Genomic DNA, 21694 nt, shown 5'->3' with positions numbered 1-21694 from the left:
GGGGCGTTCCTCATCGAGGCCAAAATTAAGCAGAGTCCTGTTTAATAGGGTCGTTCTCGGTGCAGGGTGTTGGGAAACACCCTGTTAAACATGTCCAAATGGGACTCTGTTTCATTTCCATTAAATCACACCGGTTATCTTAAAAATGACATCATGGTACTTACTTTTAACCCTATAATGGGCACGCAGAATGTACCAGCCAGACATATTCTGCTGCTGATTCCAATTTAATCTAATTATTCTCTTCTTGAAAAGTGAGGAATGTTTTGTGCGATGATTCCACTTCAGCAAGTGGAATGAGTAGAATTAGCGAGTAGGCTTTCAGAAACACCAAAGTGTTTGTCCATCTAGTCATTAAAAGTGGCAAAAAAAACTTTGTTTAACAGACTGTTGAGAATAAAATGGTTTCACCTTCCAAAAAAAGGACAGCTTGTAGCTCACAAAATCTTCTATTCTCATTTGCTTTGTAGCTGACATCTGTCACAAGTGAGATAGAAACCTGTGAGGAAGTCTCACACACGCCCACTAACAAAGACTACATAAGAGATTCTAAGAAATGTCTATAAGAAAATGGATTAACTGCTTCTGGGTTGATTCAAGATCTATTTTGTTTCAGTATCTTGTGTGGTGATATGCATCACTGTAAATACACAAGGGGTTAATGTAAATGCACTACAACTCAGCAAACACTAGAGGGAGCACCGGAGACGTCATGATATGCAAACATGCAGCTAATGAACATTTAGAATAGGACACAACCAATGAGCAGTCAAGACACCCAGAGGTGACACTACCACAAGGGGGCATTACACAACCCATATATCAGGACAGGGCACACATGCTCTGTCTCTTTCCACAGGCGACACTTCGCGAGTAGGACACGGGCAGATCAGAAGCATCACACCCACCATGTGGCTGAGAGCAGACTGGTTAGTTAGACTGAGTTATGGCAAGAATAGCAGGAGAGTCAAACCTTATAAGGTGCTCAGAGAACATTGCAGGCACCCAAAGTATTCTCCATTAAGCATTTGTTACCAGTAATTCCCCAGTGGTTTAAGGTAGGTGATAAGCCTCAGTTAAGTTGGGCGCAAGTGAATCTGTTTGTTATAAATTCTTACATCCAATTTTTAATCAGGTTGCTTGGGAATCTGTTACATTAACAAGTAGATAACATATTGAAAGATGATTTTAGTTTAGTTTTATGAGTGATGGGCTACCCCAGTGGTTTGAGTAGTTACATCTGTGCTCTTCATTGCTCTGGCGGTGGGCATTCTTTCAGCTCCCAAGACCGTCACCGCTGAAACCTCTCCTTTGCTGTTTTTTTGACTAAGTGTCCACTCAGGCGGGGAAAGCGGCCTGTAGTCCGCCAGCTCCACTGCCAGCTTTTCCCAGCATAATTTTTGACACAGCCAAGGTACTGACCCTTTCCCTCCGGAGGGCTGTACTTACCTGTGTGCCCTCGGTGGGTTCACATCACCAGGCCCCCATTTGTCAAAAGCAGCTGTAAACCTCGCCAAGGTGGCGTCACATCGACGACGGGGAGAGAAATCCAAACGTGGGGGTATAATAGAGCGGGGAAGCCCACTGATGACATTAAAATGTATGGCAATGGCGTTCCTGACCTTTTGTGGTGGGAACCCCATTATGCCATTGGTTGGGGGGGGCGGGGGCAGGGACTATTGCTGCAGAAAATCATACCGTCAGGAATCCATTTTTTTTCGCTCCCGCGATATTTTGCAACCCCGACTCCATTTCCGCCCGCAGCAAACGGGGTCATAAAATCCCGGCCCATCTCTTTCAATTCTCCTTTCCGATGCTCCAGGAAACCTTCCAGCCACTTGTCCCAATATCGTTTTGTGGTTCATGTGAAGTGCCTTAGGACATTCTGCTATGTCAAAAGTGCAAATAATCTCAAATTGCTGTTGCGCTGATTGTTGTAGAACTGAGAGGTACAAGTCTGCCATCATTTTAGTAGAGATTATCACTCCAAATATCTGTTCCACTGCTCTGCTGGGTGCCTAGAAGAACAGAGAGCCAGCTGCTGGCAGTAATGAGGCTAAAACCAATGTGGATCCATTCTTTGTAATACCACAATGATGGGGTTTTGCAAGCATTATATTGCAAATGTTTATGTTCCTACTGTTTGACATAGAAGCACACTTATTGCAGTTTGCATTTACTGTAAGAATCATCAATCTAAAATGGTTTAGAACCCTGCAGGTTTTTAATTTGCTTTAGCAAAATTACAGTGGTTTGGTCAGCCTTAGCCTCTGTTCTTTAATCATATCAAACCACATCCGTGTTTGCAATGACTGTGGAAGAGTTTGAAGAGGATTCCACAATCAGCTTGTCCATCTGTCCTCAGTCATAGAGTCACAAAGTCATAGAGGTTTACAACATGGAAACAGGCCCTTCCGCCCAACTTGTCCTCGTCGCCCACTTTTTACCACTAAGCTAGTTCCAATTGCCTGCATTTGGCCCATATCCCTCTATACTCATCTTACCCATATAACTGTCTAAATGCTTTTCAAAAGACAGAATTGTACCCGCCTCTACTAATGCCTCTCACCACCCTCTTTGTGGACCCTTTTGTATCTTTCCCTCTCACCTTTTTGACTCTAGTTTTTGACTCCCCTGCCTTTGGGAAAAGATGTTGATTATCTACCTTATCTATACCCCTCATTATTCTATAAACCTTTATATGTTCACCCATAAGCCTCCTAAGCTGCAGGGAAAAAACTCCCAGTCTATCCAACCTCTCCTTATAACTCAATTCATCATGCCCCGGTTAAACCACCAAATCCTTTGTTCAATGTATTGGTTGTAGTCCACAGTTTATTAAATAAATTGTTATATTCCTTCTGAAATGATCTTTTCACAGAACTGAGATGTGCACCCATTAAACTGAACACTCGTCGGGCAGCACGGTGGCGCAGTGGTTAACACGGATGCCTCACTGCGCCGAGATCCCGGGTTTGATCCCAGCTCTGAGTCACTGTCCGTGTGGAGTTTGCACATTCTTCCCGTGTTTGCGCGGGTTTCGCCCCCACAACCCAAAGATGTGCAGGCTAGGTGGATTGGCCACGCTTAATTGCCCCTTAATTGGAAAAAATGAATTGGTACTCTAAATTTATTTAAAATTTAAATTTTAAAAACTGAACACTTATTGCGGTAATTGGCTAAAAAGAGTGAACAATTAAGTGGTGGTTTTTCTATTGGATGCATTCGCAAAACAGACTAGCCTGTGAAGCTTAAGCGCTGGACTTTCCCCTGAAACCTCCCCATCTCTCCACCCCTTTCGCTTTCTTTCAAAGCCTCCTTAGAATCTACCTCCTTAACCATGCTTTTCGTTATCTGTCCTAACAACTCCTTAGACGAGGGCCATATCAATGTAGACATTGTGAAAATAGCCCTGGAGGCCTAAGTCCACATGTCCCAACCCCAAACCCAGCCCCCATCATTTTTGCAATGGGGCGAATGGCGGCAGATGGAACTTTGCACATGCGTGGCTCACGGGGGCAGCTACATGTGTTGGAAATGCAGCTGTTTTCAGTCTGATGTGATTTGAGCAAGGCAGATGTGGGAGATATGTGGCTGGATTCTCTGTCAGCGAGATTCTCCATTTCGCAGCCAGCACGCCCATGACCACGGGTTTTCCGAGGGCGTGGGGGTGCCCACAATGGGAAACTTCTTTGACCTGAGGCCGGGACGGAGAATCCCGCCTATGAGGTGTACACATTGGACCTGGTAGGTGAGGATCTAAACTTATTGGAGTTCTTTGTGGAGCAAGGGTACCCTTTTGGAGAATTAGAGTAGTCTCCTGGTTCACCCTCAGGAAAGGTCAGGTTCCCATTGGGAGACTTCAGGTGCCTTTGGGATTGTTAAAAGTGAACACAGAAGTGCAAAAAAGTGGATAAATTTTTTAATTTTTAAAAAACTGTCTGGAGTGTTGAAATAAGGTGTTGCCATTTCACTCTGTTCAAATAAATTTGACAGTTACCGTGATAGGATTAATGCCGCATGAGTACTCTCATAATCTATCATTAACACAGGCGGGAGCCTGTCTCTTCAAGATTTGATTGATAGTGTCAAGTGCTAATAAAATCTTTGAAGTGGGACTATGAATACAAATTACAAGCGATTAAAGGAGGTTAAACATAATGAATGGGTTTTTATCAATAAGATTGTTTTTTAAAAAATACTGAATTCATCAGTGGGCACTTAAGAACATTATTTAATCTCAATCTGGGTCCTGAGGTCTGTCCATGGTGGATACTGGGTAGGATGGCATGAAAGGTGTAATGTCAAAGGGTGTAATGTCAGTGGCTGGCATTAATTTGGCATGGATGTAGCTGGAGGGAGATAGGTTGGCGTGGGAGGTATGAAGGGCCACCCAGCGTTAGGGCTGGAGGGCTGTTCACAACATCAGAGCACCGATGCAGGGCTTTTCAGCCAGTCTGCCCGCCTCCACACCCAGCAGCCCCTGAGCTGCCTCCAAGCTGTTTCGGGGATGCGGTGGGCCCGAGTCCCATTTCGCCGAGAACAGAATTTCGCACATCGAGGGCACTTTTCCTCTGGGCCGAGTTTTGGGGCTGGGAATTGACTCAAATCTATGCTCCTCATCTTGGAATGAATATTCAAGCCTGGGTATCATTTTTAAAATCAAATTATGATCCTGTGATGAGCCTTTGGATGTATTACTACCTTGAAAGCACGATCAAAATTCAAGTGGTTGCATACCTGTGCCCCTCAGCAATTGTCATCACTTTAAATTGCAGATCCCAATTTTATGCCGGTATCCATTTTAAAGTGACACTTGTTGACAACACTCAGTCATACTGGAAGTGGCACACTGGTATGTTAGCTTGCACACTTTCAAACTAATCTGGTCAGGATGCTGGCTACCTTTTTTGGAAATGCTGACGGTTGCCAGCTCTTTATTAGCATCTACAACAGGTGGCCTGATCATTTTAAAATGGTGGCTCCCACTGATCCCCAGCATGAGTCATGCCCTCAGGAAATTGGAGCAAAACAAGGGTGATTTCAAGGGTGTAATCTCATCTAGGATTCATGCAGCGATTGTGCACCTTGCTCATGTTTCATGATGTCACCTGAACCCTTTCATTAGTTTATTACCTTTCAGTGGTTCCCAGGTGGGGAGTCATTATGCTTAATTTAATGTTTTCAAAGGATTAATATACGTCAGCTTTGGCAAAACGCCCATCTGGCGTGATCTTGGTGACATTTCACATTTTTCATCGGAGCTGCTTGGTAATTGTTAACATGACTTCCCGGAGCTAACTGAGACAGATCAGATCCCCTTTAAAGTCTACCTTTGAGTGGTCCTCTACAGAATGGACTGCAGAGTAATTGATTCCCAAAGCAGCTCGAGTGACAGCAGGTGGCTGCCTCCTTCGAGCAGCAGATCCCATGGGAACAGGCATTATTAGGAATCTTGCACCTTTCCTCTTCAATCTAAATGTGATTAGAAGGTACACTGCTTTTTAGCAATGGCTCACCAATAAAGCTGTTCTCTGATAATGGGGCTACGTCCCCACGCCCGCGAGAAAATGGGCGCAAATCACTCTGGACTTTCGTGGAGAAAGTCCAGAGTGATTATCCGATTTGAAAGGGACCAGCAGGGCCCCGGAGTAGTCCTCGCAGCTCCGGCTGCCGATACAGGGCCTGCCCTTCCGGCCGCGGGTCCACGCACCATGGCGGACCAACACAGTGGGCCCCGACCTCGACAATATAGGACCCCCCCAGATCAGGCGCGCCCGCCGATCGGTGGCCCCCGATCACGAGCCTGGAGGCCCCTCCCCGGTGACGGGTCCCCCCACCTCCCACCAGGGCGGCCGCGGTCTGGGGCCTCTTTCAATGGCCCCCAACCGGCGCCGCTTCAAAACGCGCGCGCGCGGCTGCCGGCGATTCTCGGGAGAATCGCGGGAAGGCGTCGGACCCGATCGCGGGTCTGACGCCCCATTCTCCGCCCCCTCGCCAAGTGCGATTTCGACGCGGAGGATCGGAGAATCCCGACCGTAATTCTGGGTGTTTAAACCCCTCATTCATTTCTGGTTAATTTCAGGTTGCTTGCCTGTTGCAATTTTCAATATTTCTACCGTACACAAGGGGAGTTTGCTGAGCACAAATTGGCTGCACATTTCCTACATTAGAGCAGTGACAATACATTAAATTTACTTCATGATTGTAAAGAACTTTGAGGCATCCAGTGGTTGTGAGGCGCACTATATAAATGCAAGACTTTTTTTCCAATTTGAGATTTTATACAAAATTGATGTTATACTCCACCCTGTAGGGGGCATTCTTTTTGTTCATGGGATGTAGGGTTCACTGGCGGGGCCAGCATTTATTGCCCAACCCCAATTGCCCTTGGGACAGTGTTGGTGACTGCCACCTTGAATTGCTGGAGCCTGTGTGGTGTAGGAAGTTCCAGGATTTTCACCTAGCGACAGTGAAGGAAGTCAAGGTGGAGAGAACTTGCAGCTGGTAGTATTCCCACGCACCTGCTGCCCTTGTCCTTCTAGGTGGTAGAGGTCACGGGTTTGGAAGGTTCTGTCGAAGGAGCCTTGGTGTGTTGCTGTAGTGCAGCTTGTAGATGGTACACACTGCTGCCACTGTGTGTCAGTGGTGGAGGGAGTGAATGTTGAAGGTGGTAAATGGGGTGCCAATCAAGCAAGCTGCTTTGCCCTGGATGATGTCAAGCTTCTTGAATGTTGTTGGAGCTGCACTCATCCAGGGAAATGGAGAATATGCCATAACACACTTGATTTGTGCTTTTTGTTGGTGGACAGTCTTCAGAGAGTCGGGAAGGGAGTTACTCTTCACAGAATTGCCGGCCTCTGACCTGCTCTTGCAGCCACATTAATTTTATGGTTGGTCCAATTCAGTTTCTGGTCAGTGGTAATCCCGAGGATGTTGGTATTCAGGGATTCAGCGATAGTCATACCATTGGATGTCATGGTTAGATTTTCTCTTGTTGAAGGTGGTCATATTGGTACAGTTCAGGAAGGGAATCCACACTGCTTAGCTTCAGTGCAGCCAGAAATTAAATCAGGACCTGGATCTTGGATTGTCATGATCCAAAATCCGAGCTTCAGTGGAAAAGTGACATTGTAAAATACCATGAACGATGGTGCACAATTCAAACACCTCTGCAGCACTGAGAGAAGCGATCAAGAATTTAGTATCAGACATTTTAGTCATAGCAAGTTCTCGGTGTTGCCATTGGAGTGCCAGCATGGCACTGCCCTGGTAGAGATTTTGATAGCTCTGTCATTACACTATCTGGTCTGACAGCACTGACAGCTAAACCGAGGGAAAATACGCAGGGTCACAAATGTTTTTGACATTGGTGTATAGAGAAACACATCGCACTGTGTATTCATTTTCTTACAGAACTGAAACCAAATCAGGGTAGAAGGAATTATGCACTTTAATGGTCAGGATATCGTATTACAATGTATCATGTGGAGGAATTCCAGATACCTTGTCTTAAGGTCTGAATACATCTTTTAGAGCCCCTGGGCAGGATTGTCTCCTTTGGCCCAGCAAAGGTCGAATACTACCAAACTGCCACACCAGCCGGTGGCAAATTTTCGTGCCTGCCCGCCCACCTCTGCACATACCCACATCGGGCATAAAAACCCTGCCCCATCTTCTCTGACAAAAAGCTGGTATGAATAAAACGGGGTGGAATGCAGGTAGAAAACAAATGTGGATGATTGATCCTTATTTGGGGCTTTAAGGGTTGTTCCAATCCAAAAATTGGGTTTGTAAAATCTCTTCCTTAAGGCTCTCATAGATCCTCCAGTTCTCCGTTTCAATGACTCAGATTCCACTGTAAGAATTGGGGAACCAATTTATTTGCATCAAAATACACGTATAACATTTTGGTGCTGTTGACCTATCTGAATTCGATACACCAATACCAGTAAAACATAAATAAATGCTCAAGAGATGTTTTGATGCAGTAGGGGGAAAGAGAAATCTTATTGTAAAATGGTGCATGGTGATGTTGAGTGAGTTGCTCATGTTTTTGTCTTCATTGCAGGGCGACAATTGAGGAAGTGGAGACTGATGTCGTGGAAATCGAAGCAAAGCTGGACAAGGTGAGTGGCTGCTCCCCCACGAATCCAACTGCTCCACTGAAACCTTACATTTACACAGCACTTACACAGCGAGGCCTTTTAGAGGTCTTATGGCACAGTGGGTAGTGTCCCTGCCTCCGATTCAGAAGCTCCAGGTTCGAATCCCACCCCAGGACCTGATGGCCAAGGACTGTGCATTCATAGTGCGGCCAGATTGGTTGAGGGTGTCAACCTGCAAATCCTTCCCAACAAGCCAATAGCTCGCAGTAAGAGAGGGAGAGACTCCTGGTCAGCCACTCTGGATGTGGAGTGGAGCCCCTCAAGCTATAAACCTCTGGCGACAGACTAGCGACCTGTTCCGGGAGTTACTAGCTATGGAAATGGATGAAAGTCTGCATTAGTGCACCAATAGGCGCAGGAAGAGAAGTGGAATTAGGCATTTTAATCCGAATCTGGCGTTAAATGTAAAATGGCTTTACTCCTCAGATCTTCCCTTCAGGTCTAGGGGCACTGTCTCCTTGCTGAGGGGGTTCCCACCCACCTAGCATCTCAGCCATTTTTCACGTGTCAGTCTGTATAATGAAAATAAGCAGCCTATTCAATAGTTGAGGGGTACCATCCGATCCTGTCCTCAAAAACAATCAAAAAGAACCCTTGTGCCATTTTTGTTCAGAGTGAGCAGTGCAGTTCTCTCACTGGGATGTTCACACCTATATACTCCAGTACCCATCACACCATAGTGATTGGGAACAAGCTGCCTGATTGACTTTCATTCCCTCCAGGGTCCAGGGACACATAGTCAACCACACGGTCTCTGTTGCCCATCGAGTGAGCTCAGCAACTTCAGCACAGTGTTGTTTAGTCTCACACCAGGCAGTGTATTTAACACCTTCGTCATCGCAGAAGCTGAATTAGATTCACTCTGCAAAAATTATCCTGCAAATCCATCAGGATTTTGTCTTGCAACCTGCTCAGATCACAGCATGATTCCAAAATTGAATCTGTTAAACTGAATGTTGTTCAGCTTCATGCATCAGGCATTTAAGTGGGCGATGATTCAGAATTTAGCAATAGTGTGGGTCCACTCCAGGATAAGGAACATTTCCAAGAAACTACCTCATGTTCATTTCTACAGAATTCCAAATCCTGACAGGATGCATCAGTCCCTGAACCTTGATTCAGATGGAAAATATCCCCCCCCCCCACCCGTTTATTTGGTGCTCGTTGCTCCATACATCAAACCAACTTCAGCTCAGTTTAGAAATCTAGTCACAGGCCTGAGTGGTGGACTGGTCTTTACTTCGGAACTAGGAGCAGAAGTAGGCAATTCAGCCCTTCGCGTCTGCTCCGCCATTCAATCAGATCATGGCTGATCTCTTCCTGGTCTCAAATCCACCTCCCTGCCTGTTCCCCATATCCCTTCAACACGTTTTTAAAAATAAGAAATGTATCTATCGCCTTCTTGAAACCAGTTAATGACTCAGATTCCACCGCACTGTGGGGCAGCGAGTTCGACAAATTCACCACACTCTGCGGGAAGTAGTTCATCCTCATCTCAGTTCTAAATCTACCGCCTCTCAACCTATGTCTGTGACCTCTCATTCTAGATTTCCCTACGAGGGGGAACATTTAGTCTACGTTTACTTTACCTATCCCTTTTAGTATTTTATATACTTCGATCAGATTCCCTCTTATCCTTCTAAACTCCAGCTAGTATAAGCCCAAACTGTTCAATCTCTCCTCATACGTCAACTTTTTCAACCCCAGAATCAATCTGGTGAACTTCCTCTGAACCGCCTCCAATGCCACCACATCCTTCCTTAAATGAAGAGACCAAAACTGGACACAATACTCCAGATGTGGTCTCACCAACACCGTATACAATTGCAACAACACTTCTCTACTTTTACACACCAGTCCTTTTGCAATAAACGCTAATATTTAATTTGCCTTTTTAATTACATGCTGTACCTGCGAACTGACTTTCTGCGATTGATGAACAAAGACACCCTGATCCTTCTGCCCAGATGCATTTTGAAACTGCTTTCCATTTTGATAATAATTTGCCTTTCTATTTTTTTTGGCCAAAATGGATAACCTCACACTTACCTACATTAAACACCATCTGCCACATTTTGGTCCAATCTCCTAGCCTATCTATATCCCTCTGTAAAATCTTTATCTCCTCTTCACTGTCTGCTTTCTCACCTATTTTAGTATCATCCACAAATTTAGCTATGTTACACTCCGTCCCCTGCTTGCAGATCAATTATATGTCATTTGTCGGATTAAAATTCAACTAAGACTGAAAGGATGAAAGTTCTGTCTGGTTGTGAAAGTCTTGTGTGAAATGGTTACCTCTACCCAATCCTCAGTCAGCATGTGTCCCAACTCAACATTGCCTCTATCTGGCACTCAATTGCTTCCTTAGCCAGGGAAACCATATGATGGAAACTGGAAGAATATCCGTTGCTGTAAGAAACTGTCTTAAATTTGAGGTTATGCGTTTGTTCGGGTAAGACAAGGGAATCTTTACTCTCAATGTAACCGTGCTTGATTTGTCCTGGGGACAGCTGGAAGCTCATACTGATGCCCAAAGTTGAAATGCCCCATTTTGCAGCAGACGATTAATTAAAAAAATAATTTTAAATCAAATACATGCAAAATAATGTATATAACGTTTGAATTTTTCATCTGGGCTGATTTCTCGATGAATAGACTGAATAGGTTGTGGTACAATTAAATTATTACACAGGTTTACAGCTCAGCTATAGGCCATTCGGCCTATCAATCCAAGTTTGTCAGGGGGGAGAAACCACATGTAATTGATTTGATGTGCCGAATGGACGACTCTGCCGGCGGGAACGGCTGGAAAATCCTGGCCATGGACAATTTTACCCAAAATGCTTGCCCTACACTGACGTGACTGATTTGTTTCCATGGTGAAATCTGTACAATTAACTGCCTGGCACAGGCAGTTATGGAGGACATAATATTCCCTTTGTGTGTGAACATCAAAGGAAATTGCAAACTGTTCTTCAATTGAAACCTTCAGGATTTCATATTCTCCACCTTTGTTTGGAGATTGCATCCTGAAAATCCTTGAATGAAACAGCATTTCCTTTAGCTCTTCGGCCCAATTTGCTCTTCTATCAGTTCCGAGTCTGTGGGATATTGAGGCTGGCTGCTCTCACATACATTGCTCCACCACATTTTTTAAAAATATGTTCCCTGAGGTGGGAGCCATCGCAACTGGACCCGATGCATATCTCACCTGACGTGTTCACGTGCTCGGTGCACGCTGCTGCGAATTCATCTCTCCTTGATCTTTGCTACAGCACGGTAGCAATGTTGAGGGCAGCACGGTAGCATTGTGGATAGCACAATTGCTTCACAGCTCCAGGGTTCCAGGTTCGATTCCGGCTTGGCTCACTGTCTGTGCGGAGTCTGCACATCCTCCCCGTGTGTGCGTGGGTTTCCTCCGGGTGCTCCGGTTTCCTCCCACAGTCCAAAGATGTGCAGGCAAGGTGGATTGGCCATGCTAAATTGCCCTTAGTGTCCAAAATTGCCCTTCGTGTTGGGTGGGGTTGCTGGGCCATGGGGATAGGGTGGAAGTGTGGACCTTGGGTGGGGTGCTCTTTCCAAGAGCTGGTGCAGACTCAATGGGCCGAATGGCCTCCTTCTGCACTGTAAATTCTATGATCTGGTCTGAGAAGAAGCACCCAAGCCTCTTCTCCGCGAGGCAAGTCCCCGCGCACAGGCCAGTCAGAGTATGACATTTTCGCTTTTTAAAAAAAGTCCTCGGCCACATAAGGCCAAAACTGTTTCAGTTTCCCTTTGGCGGGACTGAATAGGCCAATGCATTAAAACACTGTTCTTTTGCCTCTCGGAGCCAGTTTGAATCTAACCCATAGAGAAGGGACAATGGGTGCTGTTCTCTTGAGAAATGAGACTTCAGTGAATGAGTTTGAAGAGCCTCGATTCAATGTACTTAGCAGTCCTCACGCACTAATGTTTTCCCACATCTGACAGCCACTTTAATTTGACAATTCTGCTCAGAAAAAGTATGGGTCATTTAAATGCTGTTTGCATATCAGGAAAATGGAAGTTCAAGCTGCGAATACTAAGTCAAATTGACAACAAAGCCATTTGGGGTTTATTTACCAAGACCCACTTGATGCTGTTTCCATTAAAGAATATATAAGCTGCTCAGGCAGGCAGCGATGAGGTAATGCTCTGTGTGCTTCAGCAGTGCCTACGTGCTTAAGGACAAGAGCATACTCGAGCAATGCGGTTAAGTGATGTGTCCTGTAATTATTGGGGTAAGGGGCGTTCTGCAGCTAGGAATGAGCCACAGGCAAGCCTTTTAGTTAAATTAAAAGGCAGAGAAGCAATTGGCAAACAATGGCTGCTTGGGGTTGGTCACACGGCAGTAAGCACACCAAGGAGTGAGGTGATGTCATGCAGCTTTTGAGCGTGAGGACCAGGCAGCTTGCAGCAGCCTTCTGAGCCCACAGATTAGTTAACCAATGGAAGCTGATCTTGGAGACGGTGAGTCATGTGTCAAAGGTCGTCATCTACCTTTGCAGAGCGAGAATATAATACTACACAATAGCCATGATTCTACATTATTGGCACACATTGAATTGTGAGGCAACGTTGAACAATTGAAAGAATTTAAAGCAAGAAAGAGGTTGATTTCTCTCACGCCTCTCAAGGCCCCAGGAAGCCCAAAGCATTGCAGGGCAAATAAACTGCTTTTTGAAATGTAGTCACTGTTGTAATTTAGGGAATGGTGTCAACCAAATTGTGCACGGCAAGCTCTCACAAGCAGCAGTGCGATACATGGTCAGTTTTTGTGATGTTGGCTGAGGGATAAGTATTGGCCAGGATGCCGGGGAAAGCACCCCTGCTCTCTTAATTGCCACGTCCTGTTCATACGCTTGATTTGTCGTGATGCTGAGTTTTAGAGGTCAGAATGGTGTTGGAGACACCAGCCAGCGTGTCTTCTTCTTGTTTTTTGCAGACCTTTCCAGAAAAAAATATTTTTCAGCGTTCAAAATGAACTTTCGAACCTATGCCTGTGTCTATTGCCAGTCACAATAATCAGGGACTAGGAATGGCATTCGCTAGGGTTTCTTAACTTCTTTTAAAATTATTGTTTTCTGAATTCAATGCTACAGCTGCAGATGTATATGTTATCCCACAAACCATCTGTATTTCCGCACTGGGAAGAGAGGGGGCAGGGATTAAAATATCAGGATCGGGTAACCCAATTGTGGTTCTGTATCTATAAAGTGTCATGCAGAAATGGAGCCACGGAAGAGACTCCCACAAAAGGCAGGCAGAGGCCTAATTAACATGGCAAAGTCGCAGCCTGATGACATCATTGCTACCGTGACTTAAATTTAATAGAATGTGTGAGGGAGACCCATAACCTAAGGGATCACCAGCAGTGGATCTAAACTGCTCTTTTAGCACACCATGTTGGCAAGCAGGAGCAGACCTCTCAAGGAATTCGTCTGCGGCCTACCCCAACTCTAGTTCCCCCAAACTCCAACCTACAACCTCCCTCCAGATCATCCTCAGAACCCATGCTCCCTTTTCAATACCCCAACTCTAGCTCCCCCGCTGCCAGCCGGGCTGTCCATTTTACCTGTCAGGTGAAAAGCAGCCCTACTGAGGCACTGCCTCCACCATTCCGGACTGTCCCGCACCCTCTTCTCTGTAACTATCAGGGCCTCCGTGTTACGTGTTTCAAGATCATTTAGAGTGGTTTCACAGGTCGGCGCAACATCGAGGGCCGAAGGGCCTGTACTGCGCTGTAATGTTCTATTGTGTTTTTTAGTAATAGACTTGGGTCAGAGGAGAGGGGGAGGGGACAATGAGAGTGATTGACAGATAGATCTATCTACACAGTCACCACCTTACAATTAGAACCATAGAATTCCTACAGTGCAGAAGGAGGCCATTCAGCCCATCGAGTCTGCACCGACCCTCAGAATGAGTGCCCTACCTAGGCCCACATTCCGACATATCCCCATGACCCTACCTAAATTGTACATTTTGGACACCAAGGAGCAATTATTTTCACATGGCCAATCACCTAACCTGCACATCTTTGGACTGTGGGAGGATACCGGAGCACCCGGAGGAAACCCACACCACAAGGGGGGAAAGTGCAAACTCCACACAGTGACCCAGGCAGCGGTGCTAACCACTGTGCTGCCCTCTTCTAGCCATTCTTATGACATATGCAATAAATAGAAAGTAACAGTGCGCTGTTCCCAATCCCTGTGGATTGTTTTTGGGCCTTCACAAGGAGTGAACATGACTTGATACTTGGACAGCCTCACTTACAGGTGAAGCGTCACATGCTCCTACAAGTACATGTCAGATAAAAGGTAAATTTACAAAGGATGGATAGCATTGGTGGTGGGGATTCAGTGGAGGGTTTTTTGAAAGGACAGCAACCTAAAAGTCCCTTCCATAGAATCCTTATAGTGCAGAAGGAGGCCATTGGGCCCATCGAGTCTGCACTGACCCTGTGAAACAGGGCCGTATCTCGGCCAAATCCCACACCCTATCCCCGTAACCCACCAAATTTACACATTCATAGACACTAAGGGGCAATTTAGCACAGCCAATCCACCTAAACTGAACATCTTTGGACTGTGGGAGGAAACCGGAGCACCTGGAGGTAATCCATGCAGATATGGGGAGAACGTGCAAACTCCACACAGACAATCACCCTACTCCTCCAGTTGAAAATAATAAAAGAGATATCCTTTTAGTAATTGCGCCATAACCATAAAAATCAACAAATGTATGTGCTATCAATGGGCCAAGCAGGTCATTGCAGGCTGAATTCTTAGCCAACAGCCTGGATGCGCACTGTGTGGTGGATTAGGAGAGATTCTGTTCACAAAGCCTTTCTGCTGATGCTAACAACCTGAATTATTTTGCACATGACTTTGGGACTGACGAACATTGCTGCCAAAAGGACAGGACTAACCATTTTGCCTCCTCTCCAGAGGAACGTTCCAAAGTTGTTCAGTCATGCTTTCAAACTCTATTTTTTATTTGTTTAGCTGTGTTGAATACTGGCCAGTTATTTATCTTATTTTGTAATGTGTTCAATGAAAACTAACACCAACTGTTGGCTCAAGGTAGTGCTATTCATACAATGACCTGGAGGTGACCAGTGGAGGTGCGGGGGGTCTACGGGGATAAGGTGTGGTTGTAGTGGGGCAGGTCACAGCCCAGGTTCTCCCACAGTGACAGACCTTCTTGGACCTTATGGTCTATTTAACTCCGAATCTAAATTCACATCCTGACAACTTTGCCTTGATACGAGAACTGAGATGGCGAGGGGAGTGAGCAGGGATTGAGGGAGTGAGAAATAGTGTCTAAGAAGGAAATAAAGTGTACCGTTAAACATAACCAGTAAGGGAGAATGTGCACCTGGGTCCACCACGAGTGTTAATGGCAATGTGAGCATAAAATCCCACAAGAGTTAGGAAACGGGATTCTTACAGGCGAGACCTAATTTGCCTGATTTTCCCCGCCCCTCGCCGGAGACGTAATGAGGTTCTCACCCATAAAGGGAGAGGAGACATGCCCGGGAAGTGCCTTGCTCCTGGCTCTGCCCAGGTTGGCATTGCCAACCTGGCAGTGCTAACCTGTGCCAGGGGGCAATGCTGAACGGGCCCTCTGGGGAGCCCCTTTGGGGGGGGGGGTTTCCCCTTATGTATGGTGGGGTTAGGAAAGGGTCAATGCCAGTTAAGCAGGGTTGGGAGGGGGGACTTGCTTGTGAAGTTGGGGGGGGTGGGGAGAGTGTCTGCAATAGTGCCACGGTGGGGGTTGGGGGAGAGACTTTGGTGTTCAATTGATGGGAGGAGAGGGGAGAACCCCCAATACCTCTGTGGTGCCCTATCAGGCCCTGCCCTGCCAGACTGATGGCATTAACCACGAAGATCTGGGGCTTGATTCTATGGACTGGATTCTCCAATTTTGAGGCTATGTCCGGAGCATGTGTCTAGTCTTGCTATCAAAAAGTTGGCGACACCCCTGATTTTGGCGTAACAACGGATTCTCCAGCCAATCGCCAACCACCGATTCCGGTACTGGTGAGAGGGTAGCGCTTGCACCGAGTGAAAGTCCCGCGGATCGCGGCAAAAATGGCAGGAGAATGGCTGGGTCCCGGGCCACGCAAGCGCATGGCTGACGGCCTGCAACGGCCGTGCCATAAAACATGTGGCCGACCGTGCGCAAACCCAACCCGCCAACCATCACCTCACAGCCCACCCCCTAGCCACCCACCACCAGTCCCCCCAGCCCTAGCAGAAGCTTCTCCGGCCGGCAACATGGATCCCGGCCGAGTGTGGCGGCGGTGGACACTGTCCGCCGCCGGCACGCTGGGTTCCTGCACTCCCGGGCCCACACGTGGCCCGCGCCGTTGGAGACTCGGCCCATCGAGTGGGCCGGCCGATGATGCGCCTACGGTTTGGAGGGGGCGGAGCATGGTGGACTGGTGCCGGCCCCGATTCCGCCGTCGGAATCCATTCTCTGCCCAATCACCGATCACAAATTTCGTCGTCGAGCTACGGAGAATTCAGCCCCTGGTCTTAAAACCCGGCTGTGTATCTGGATCAATACACACCGGTTTTCAGTCAAAGCCTGACATTCTGACAGATAATGGCAAAATTCCACCCAATGTGTGCAACTACTTTAAGGTGGTCTTGTGGAAATTGCAAATGAGGGACTCACAGCTCGGAAGTAAGAGTAGGAGTACCTCATCATTATTTATTTAAATCCAATACTGAGATAATATTCTTTCCCTTTCAAGGTAAAATGCATCTCGCCGTGTAACCTAAAGTGGTCGAGGTTACATTTTACAGCCCATCATTAATATGCAAGCGCAAGCTCCTGTTCTTTAACTGTGCGTTGCAGCTTGTTGTGATTTACTGATACCAATGTACATCAAAGAGAATAAACTATTAATCGACTGACTCCAATATTATTTTCTCTTACATCTTACAAACGTTTATTGTGTACGTTAAAATTATAACGAGACAGATGGAATCCTAGAATATTACAGCTCAGAAGGAGGCCATTTGGCCTCATTGTGCCTGTTTTTACAAAAACAAATTGGGAGAAGTTGGGGCGGCACAGTGGTTAGCATTGCTGCCTCACAGCACCAGGGACTCAGGTTCAATTCCGGACTTGGGTGACTGTGTTGAGTTTGCACGTTCTCCCCATATCTGTGTGGGTTTCTTCTGGGTGCTCCAGTTTCCTCCCATGGTCCAAAGATGTGCAGGTTAGGACGATTGGCCATGATAAATTGCCCCTTAGTGTCCAAAGATGTGCAGGTTAGGTGAGTTTATGGGGGTAGGGCGGGGGAGTGGACCTATGTATGGCGCTCTTTCAGAGGGTTGGTGCAGACTCAATGGGCCGAATGGCCTCCTTCTGCACTGGAGGAATTCTATGGTTTACAACCTGGGAACATGGAACAAATAGTCTTGAAGTGTGTGATTCCTGATAATGTCCTCTCACTAGAAGTAACTGCAAGTATGAATTTGTGCAGCGCCTGTAAAGCAGGACCCTTTAACACATCACAGGCAGAGCTTAACCAATAGAACAGTTGAAATGTTCGGTAATACAGCTGCCGATTATGTCGTACCTGTAGAAAATTGCTCAATGAAAAATTGGGACAAGCCTAATTTGGTAACCCAGACCCTCATGTGTGGTCAAACTCTAACATACGGTTGCAATCAGGCTCTTGGCGAGAGCAGGCATCTCATTCTAATGTTTTACAGAAAGGGAAGCGTTGGTTGTAGGAAGAGATTTGGGATATTCCTGAGAGACGTGATATTTTGATCTGGAAGTGGGGACCAGAATGAAGCTTTCTGTTTGCGAGCAAAGCAAGAACAATTGATGAATGTGTGGATCAAACTGTCCACAGGAGGTGAATAACGTTGGTGAATTTCAAGTGGGTATAGGATGGTTTCTTTTGGTAAATACAGCTGTTAATGGGTATAAGAGATGGGGTACATGGTGTGGTGCTTTACGAAGAGCCAGGTGGACTTATATCTTCACCCAGAGAGTGGTAAGACAACGTGACCACGAGGAATAGTTGAGGTGAAAAGCACAGATGAGTGACAAAGGAAGAGAAGGATAGGCTGATAGGGTTAGATAAAGAGGAGAGGGAAGAGGCTTATGTGGAACTCAAACACCAGCATGGACCAATTGGGCCAAATGGCCTGAGTGGGATTTCCTGTCCCCCTCTGCGGTATGTTTTCCAGTGGTGGGAGCGACCCGCCGTTGGCCGATGGCAGGATCTTCCGGTCCCGCAGATGTCTATGGCACTTTGCGTCGCTCGTCCTCTCCTCCACTGGGATACCAGCATCGGCAGGGCTGGAAGATCCCACCAGTGGGAAGGACCAGAAAACTCAACCCCCTATTTCTGTGCGTGGACTCAATGTAATTCTTTTTTTATTTATTTTTAAATAAATTTAGAGGACCCAATTATTTTTGTTTCCCAATTAAGGGGCAATTTAGCATGGCCAATCCACCTACCCTGCACATCTTTGGGTTGTGGGGGTGAGACCCACGCAGACATGGGGAGAATGTGCAAGCTCCACACGGACAGTGACCCGTGGCTGGGATTGAACCTGGGACCTCGGCGCCATGAGGCAACAGTGCTAACCACTGCGCCACGCTGCCACCCAGACTCAATGTAATTCTGTGGACTTCTGATTCCATCATATGGGTGTTAATAGCCAGTACTCTCAGTCAGAAAACCTCTGTATTAACTGCATCAAACGCTGAAAGGATGCTCGGAAACATTTCCCCTTCATTATATTATTGATACCAGGTGTGTCTGAGAGCTAAATGAGCCTTTTTAATTGGATTGTGTAATTGCAAATTGCTGTGTAAGTTTGTCGATGTACTGACATTTAGCAAGCAAGGAAAAGTGGAGGTCATTACCAGTGGAAGGGGGAAACAAAGTGGCAAAATATTTTCAAAAGACAAACAAGTAGTAATTTCTAATTTCCGGAAGCTCCCTGTCCTTAGACATGCTGCCGTGAAATGTCTTTGTGTCGCTATGATTTTGCTCTTGGATAGGCCCTGAAGACATGCCTGTAGAGCACAACAAGTGAAAGAACAATTGATGCCTGGTGAAAAGTATCTAAGAGGGAGAGAGCCCTCGTTTCCCATTGAAATGAAGGGGAGAGCTGCAACCTCTCTGCCTGCTTTGGTGTCCGGTCCAGGCTGTTCAGGACCATTATGGATGGCAGCTTTTAAAGAAAACTCACTTTCTGACAGGAGGGTGGAAATGGGAGGGAAAGTTACTAAATGAAGGAAATTGAGCTGAGGTAGAGTGGGAGGAAGCCTGTGTGCTGAATGGACATTGGCTGAGACCAATGACATAGAATTTACAGGCCATTCGGCCAAACTGGTCCATGCCGATATTTATAGAACATACAGTGCAGAAGGAGGCCATTCGGCCCATCGAGTCTGCACCGGCCCACTTAAGCCCTCACTCCCACCTTATCCCCACAACCCAATAACCCCTCCTAACATTTTTGGTCACTAAGGGCAATTTATCATGGCCAGTCCACCTAACCTGCACGTCTTTGGACTGTGGGAAGAAACTGGAGCACCCGGAGGAAACCCACGCAGTCACGGGGAGAACGTGCAGACTCCGCACAGACAGTGACCCAGCGGGGAATCGAACCTGGGACCCTGGCGCTGTGAAGCCACAGTGCTATCCACTTGATCTACCGTGCTGCCCATGGTATAACCTTCCCCCAAATCCTATGAGCCATATCCTATCAGCGTTTCCATCTTTTCTTCCTCGTGTTCCCTAACTTTCCCCTAAATGCATCTATGCAAGTTGTCCCGGTGCAGTGGGTAAACGTGCCTGCCTCTGAGCCAGAATCTCCAGATTCAAGGCCCACCCCAGGGCTTGATGACCAAGGAAGGTGCGTTCGTAACACGGTAAACAGATTGAGTGCGTCAACCTAAAAATCCTTCGAACAGACACCAATGGCTGGTGGCTAAGAGCGGGTGAGACTCCTGGTCAGCCACGCTTGATGTGGAGTGGCGCCCCTAGCAACAGACTGGTGACCTGTCCCAGGAATGATTCGCTATGGAAACGGACAAAAGTCTGCCTTGGTGAGAATTGGAATTGGAAGTCACCTCAACTACACCTTTCTAACAACTCACCAGTAAGGAAATGTCTCCTGAATTCCTTATTGGAATGAATTGTGACCACCTTATATTAATGACCCCCAGTTTTGAGCATCCCAACAAGTGGCCAAATGGCCTATTTTGGCGCTGTAAGTCCCTAGGTAACCCATGCAATGCAGCCTAGTGAGTGAAGAATTCCCACCCTCTTGGCGTTACACTGATCAGGCTTTTCAATGAAGACCCTTTCCACAGAATCTGACTGGAATATCAATGCCCACTGGATGGCCAAACATATTATTGGATTGAACACAGCTCAGAAATAGCTGTTTGTGCATAAACATAGAATCAATCAAGGAGGCCTGCAGCACAGAAGGTGGCCATCCTGCCCATTGCAGCTGTGCCAGCATTTTTGTAAGCACTAGACGGATCCCTATTCTCCAGCTTTTTCTTTTTCACATACTTATCCGCCGCCTTTTATAAAGCTATTATCGACGCTGCTTCCCTCAGTTTTTTGGGGGGTAGGACATTTTGTGGCCTCAAAACACACGGTGTCAAAAAATAAGAATGCTCAATAAAATATTTTCTAAAAAAAAATAAGAATGCTCTTCACCTACTCCTGGGTTTTTTGGCTGCTGAATTTGTTTCTTTGTCCTCTGGCTGCCGTCTCAGAATAAAACGTGTTTGTGAGATACAGAAAATGTTCCCCTCACTACGTGATCCGTCATGGACTCCGTCTCTGCTGGTTGCTAAGGCGAATTATCTGCATTGATTGTCTTATCCCACATTGAACCGAGCAGACTCTACACAAGGCACCACACATTCTTAGTCACTTCCATTTGGTTTCTCCCAGTGCTCAGGGTTGGATTAGAATGGCTGATTACTTCATTCTTAACCCTTGTCTCTGCTGTTTACAGTATTCCAGCAAGTTCTCTCCGACCTCTTTGATGTAGGCAGTGTGGGGGTCAGGGGATCAGCTGGCACCAATCTCGACAGCTGCACTATGGGATAATTTCCAGCCGGGCAGCTACAACAAAATCAATGCTCGCAGTGTTGGAAATTACTCCCAATCACTGAGGGGAGATGGTTAGTATCGGAGACGTAGCTTTGTCAATCAGTCGCATAAGCTGTTAGTTCATCCTTCACGGCAAGTGATTCATGGATCTGATGCCTGCCTGACTTTCTGGTTTGTCAGCACAATCCAGTTGGGAACAGGATTGATGGCTATCAGGAGACGGTGATCGACAGGCGATCAAATAGTTCCGGTCGCCATATTATAAAAAAGGTAGGAGAGTGCAGGGAATATGGGGCTGGTTTAGCACACTGGGCTAAATAGCTGGCTTGTAATGCAGAACAAGGCAGCAGCACGGGTTCAATTCCTGTACCGGTCTTCC

At 46.6% G+C, this 21694-nt stretch overlaps 1 protein-coding gene across 1 annotated transcript in view; it reads left to right on the top strand.

The window, feature by feature from the left end:
• acap3a (ArfGAP with coiled-coil, ankyrin repeat and PH domains 3a) overlaps positions 1-21694 on the top strand; it is a 369480-nt gene that overhangs the window by 160398 nt on the left and 187388 nt on the right. Inside the window, exon 2 of the mRNA XM_072478219.1 lies at positions 8072-8129. Coding sequence (XP_072334320.1) covers positions 8072-8129 — 58 coding nt within the window. The remainder of the gene's footprint in view (positions 1-8071; positions 8130-21694) is intronic.

The sequence above is a fragment of the Scyliorhinus torazame genome, chromosome 16, assembly GCF_047496885.1.
Source record: "Scyliorhinus torazame isolate Kashiwa2021f chromosome 16, sScyTor2.1, whole genome shotgun sequence".
Taxonomy (NCBI): domain Eukaryota; kingdom Metazoa; phylum Chordata; class Chondrichthyes; order Carcharhiniformes; family Scyliorhinidae; genus Scyliorhinus; species Scyliorhinus torazame.
The sequence above is the reverse complement of the archived record's forward strand: the minus strand, read 5'-3'. Positions and strand labels throughout refer to the sequence as shown.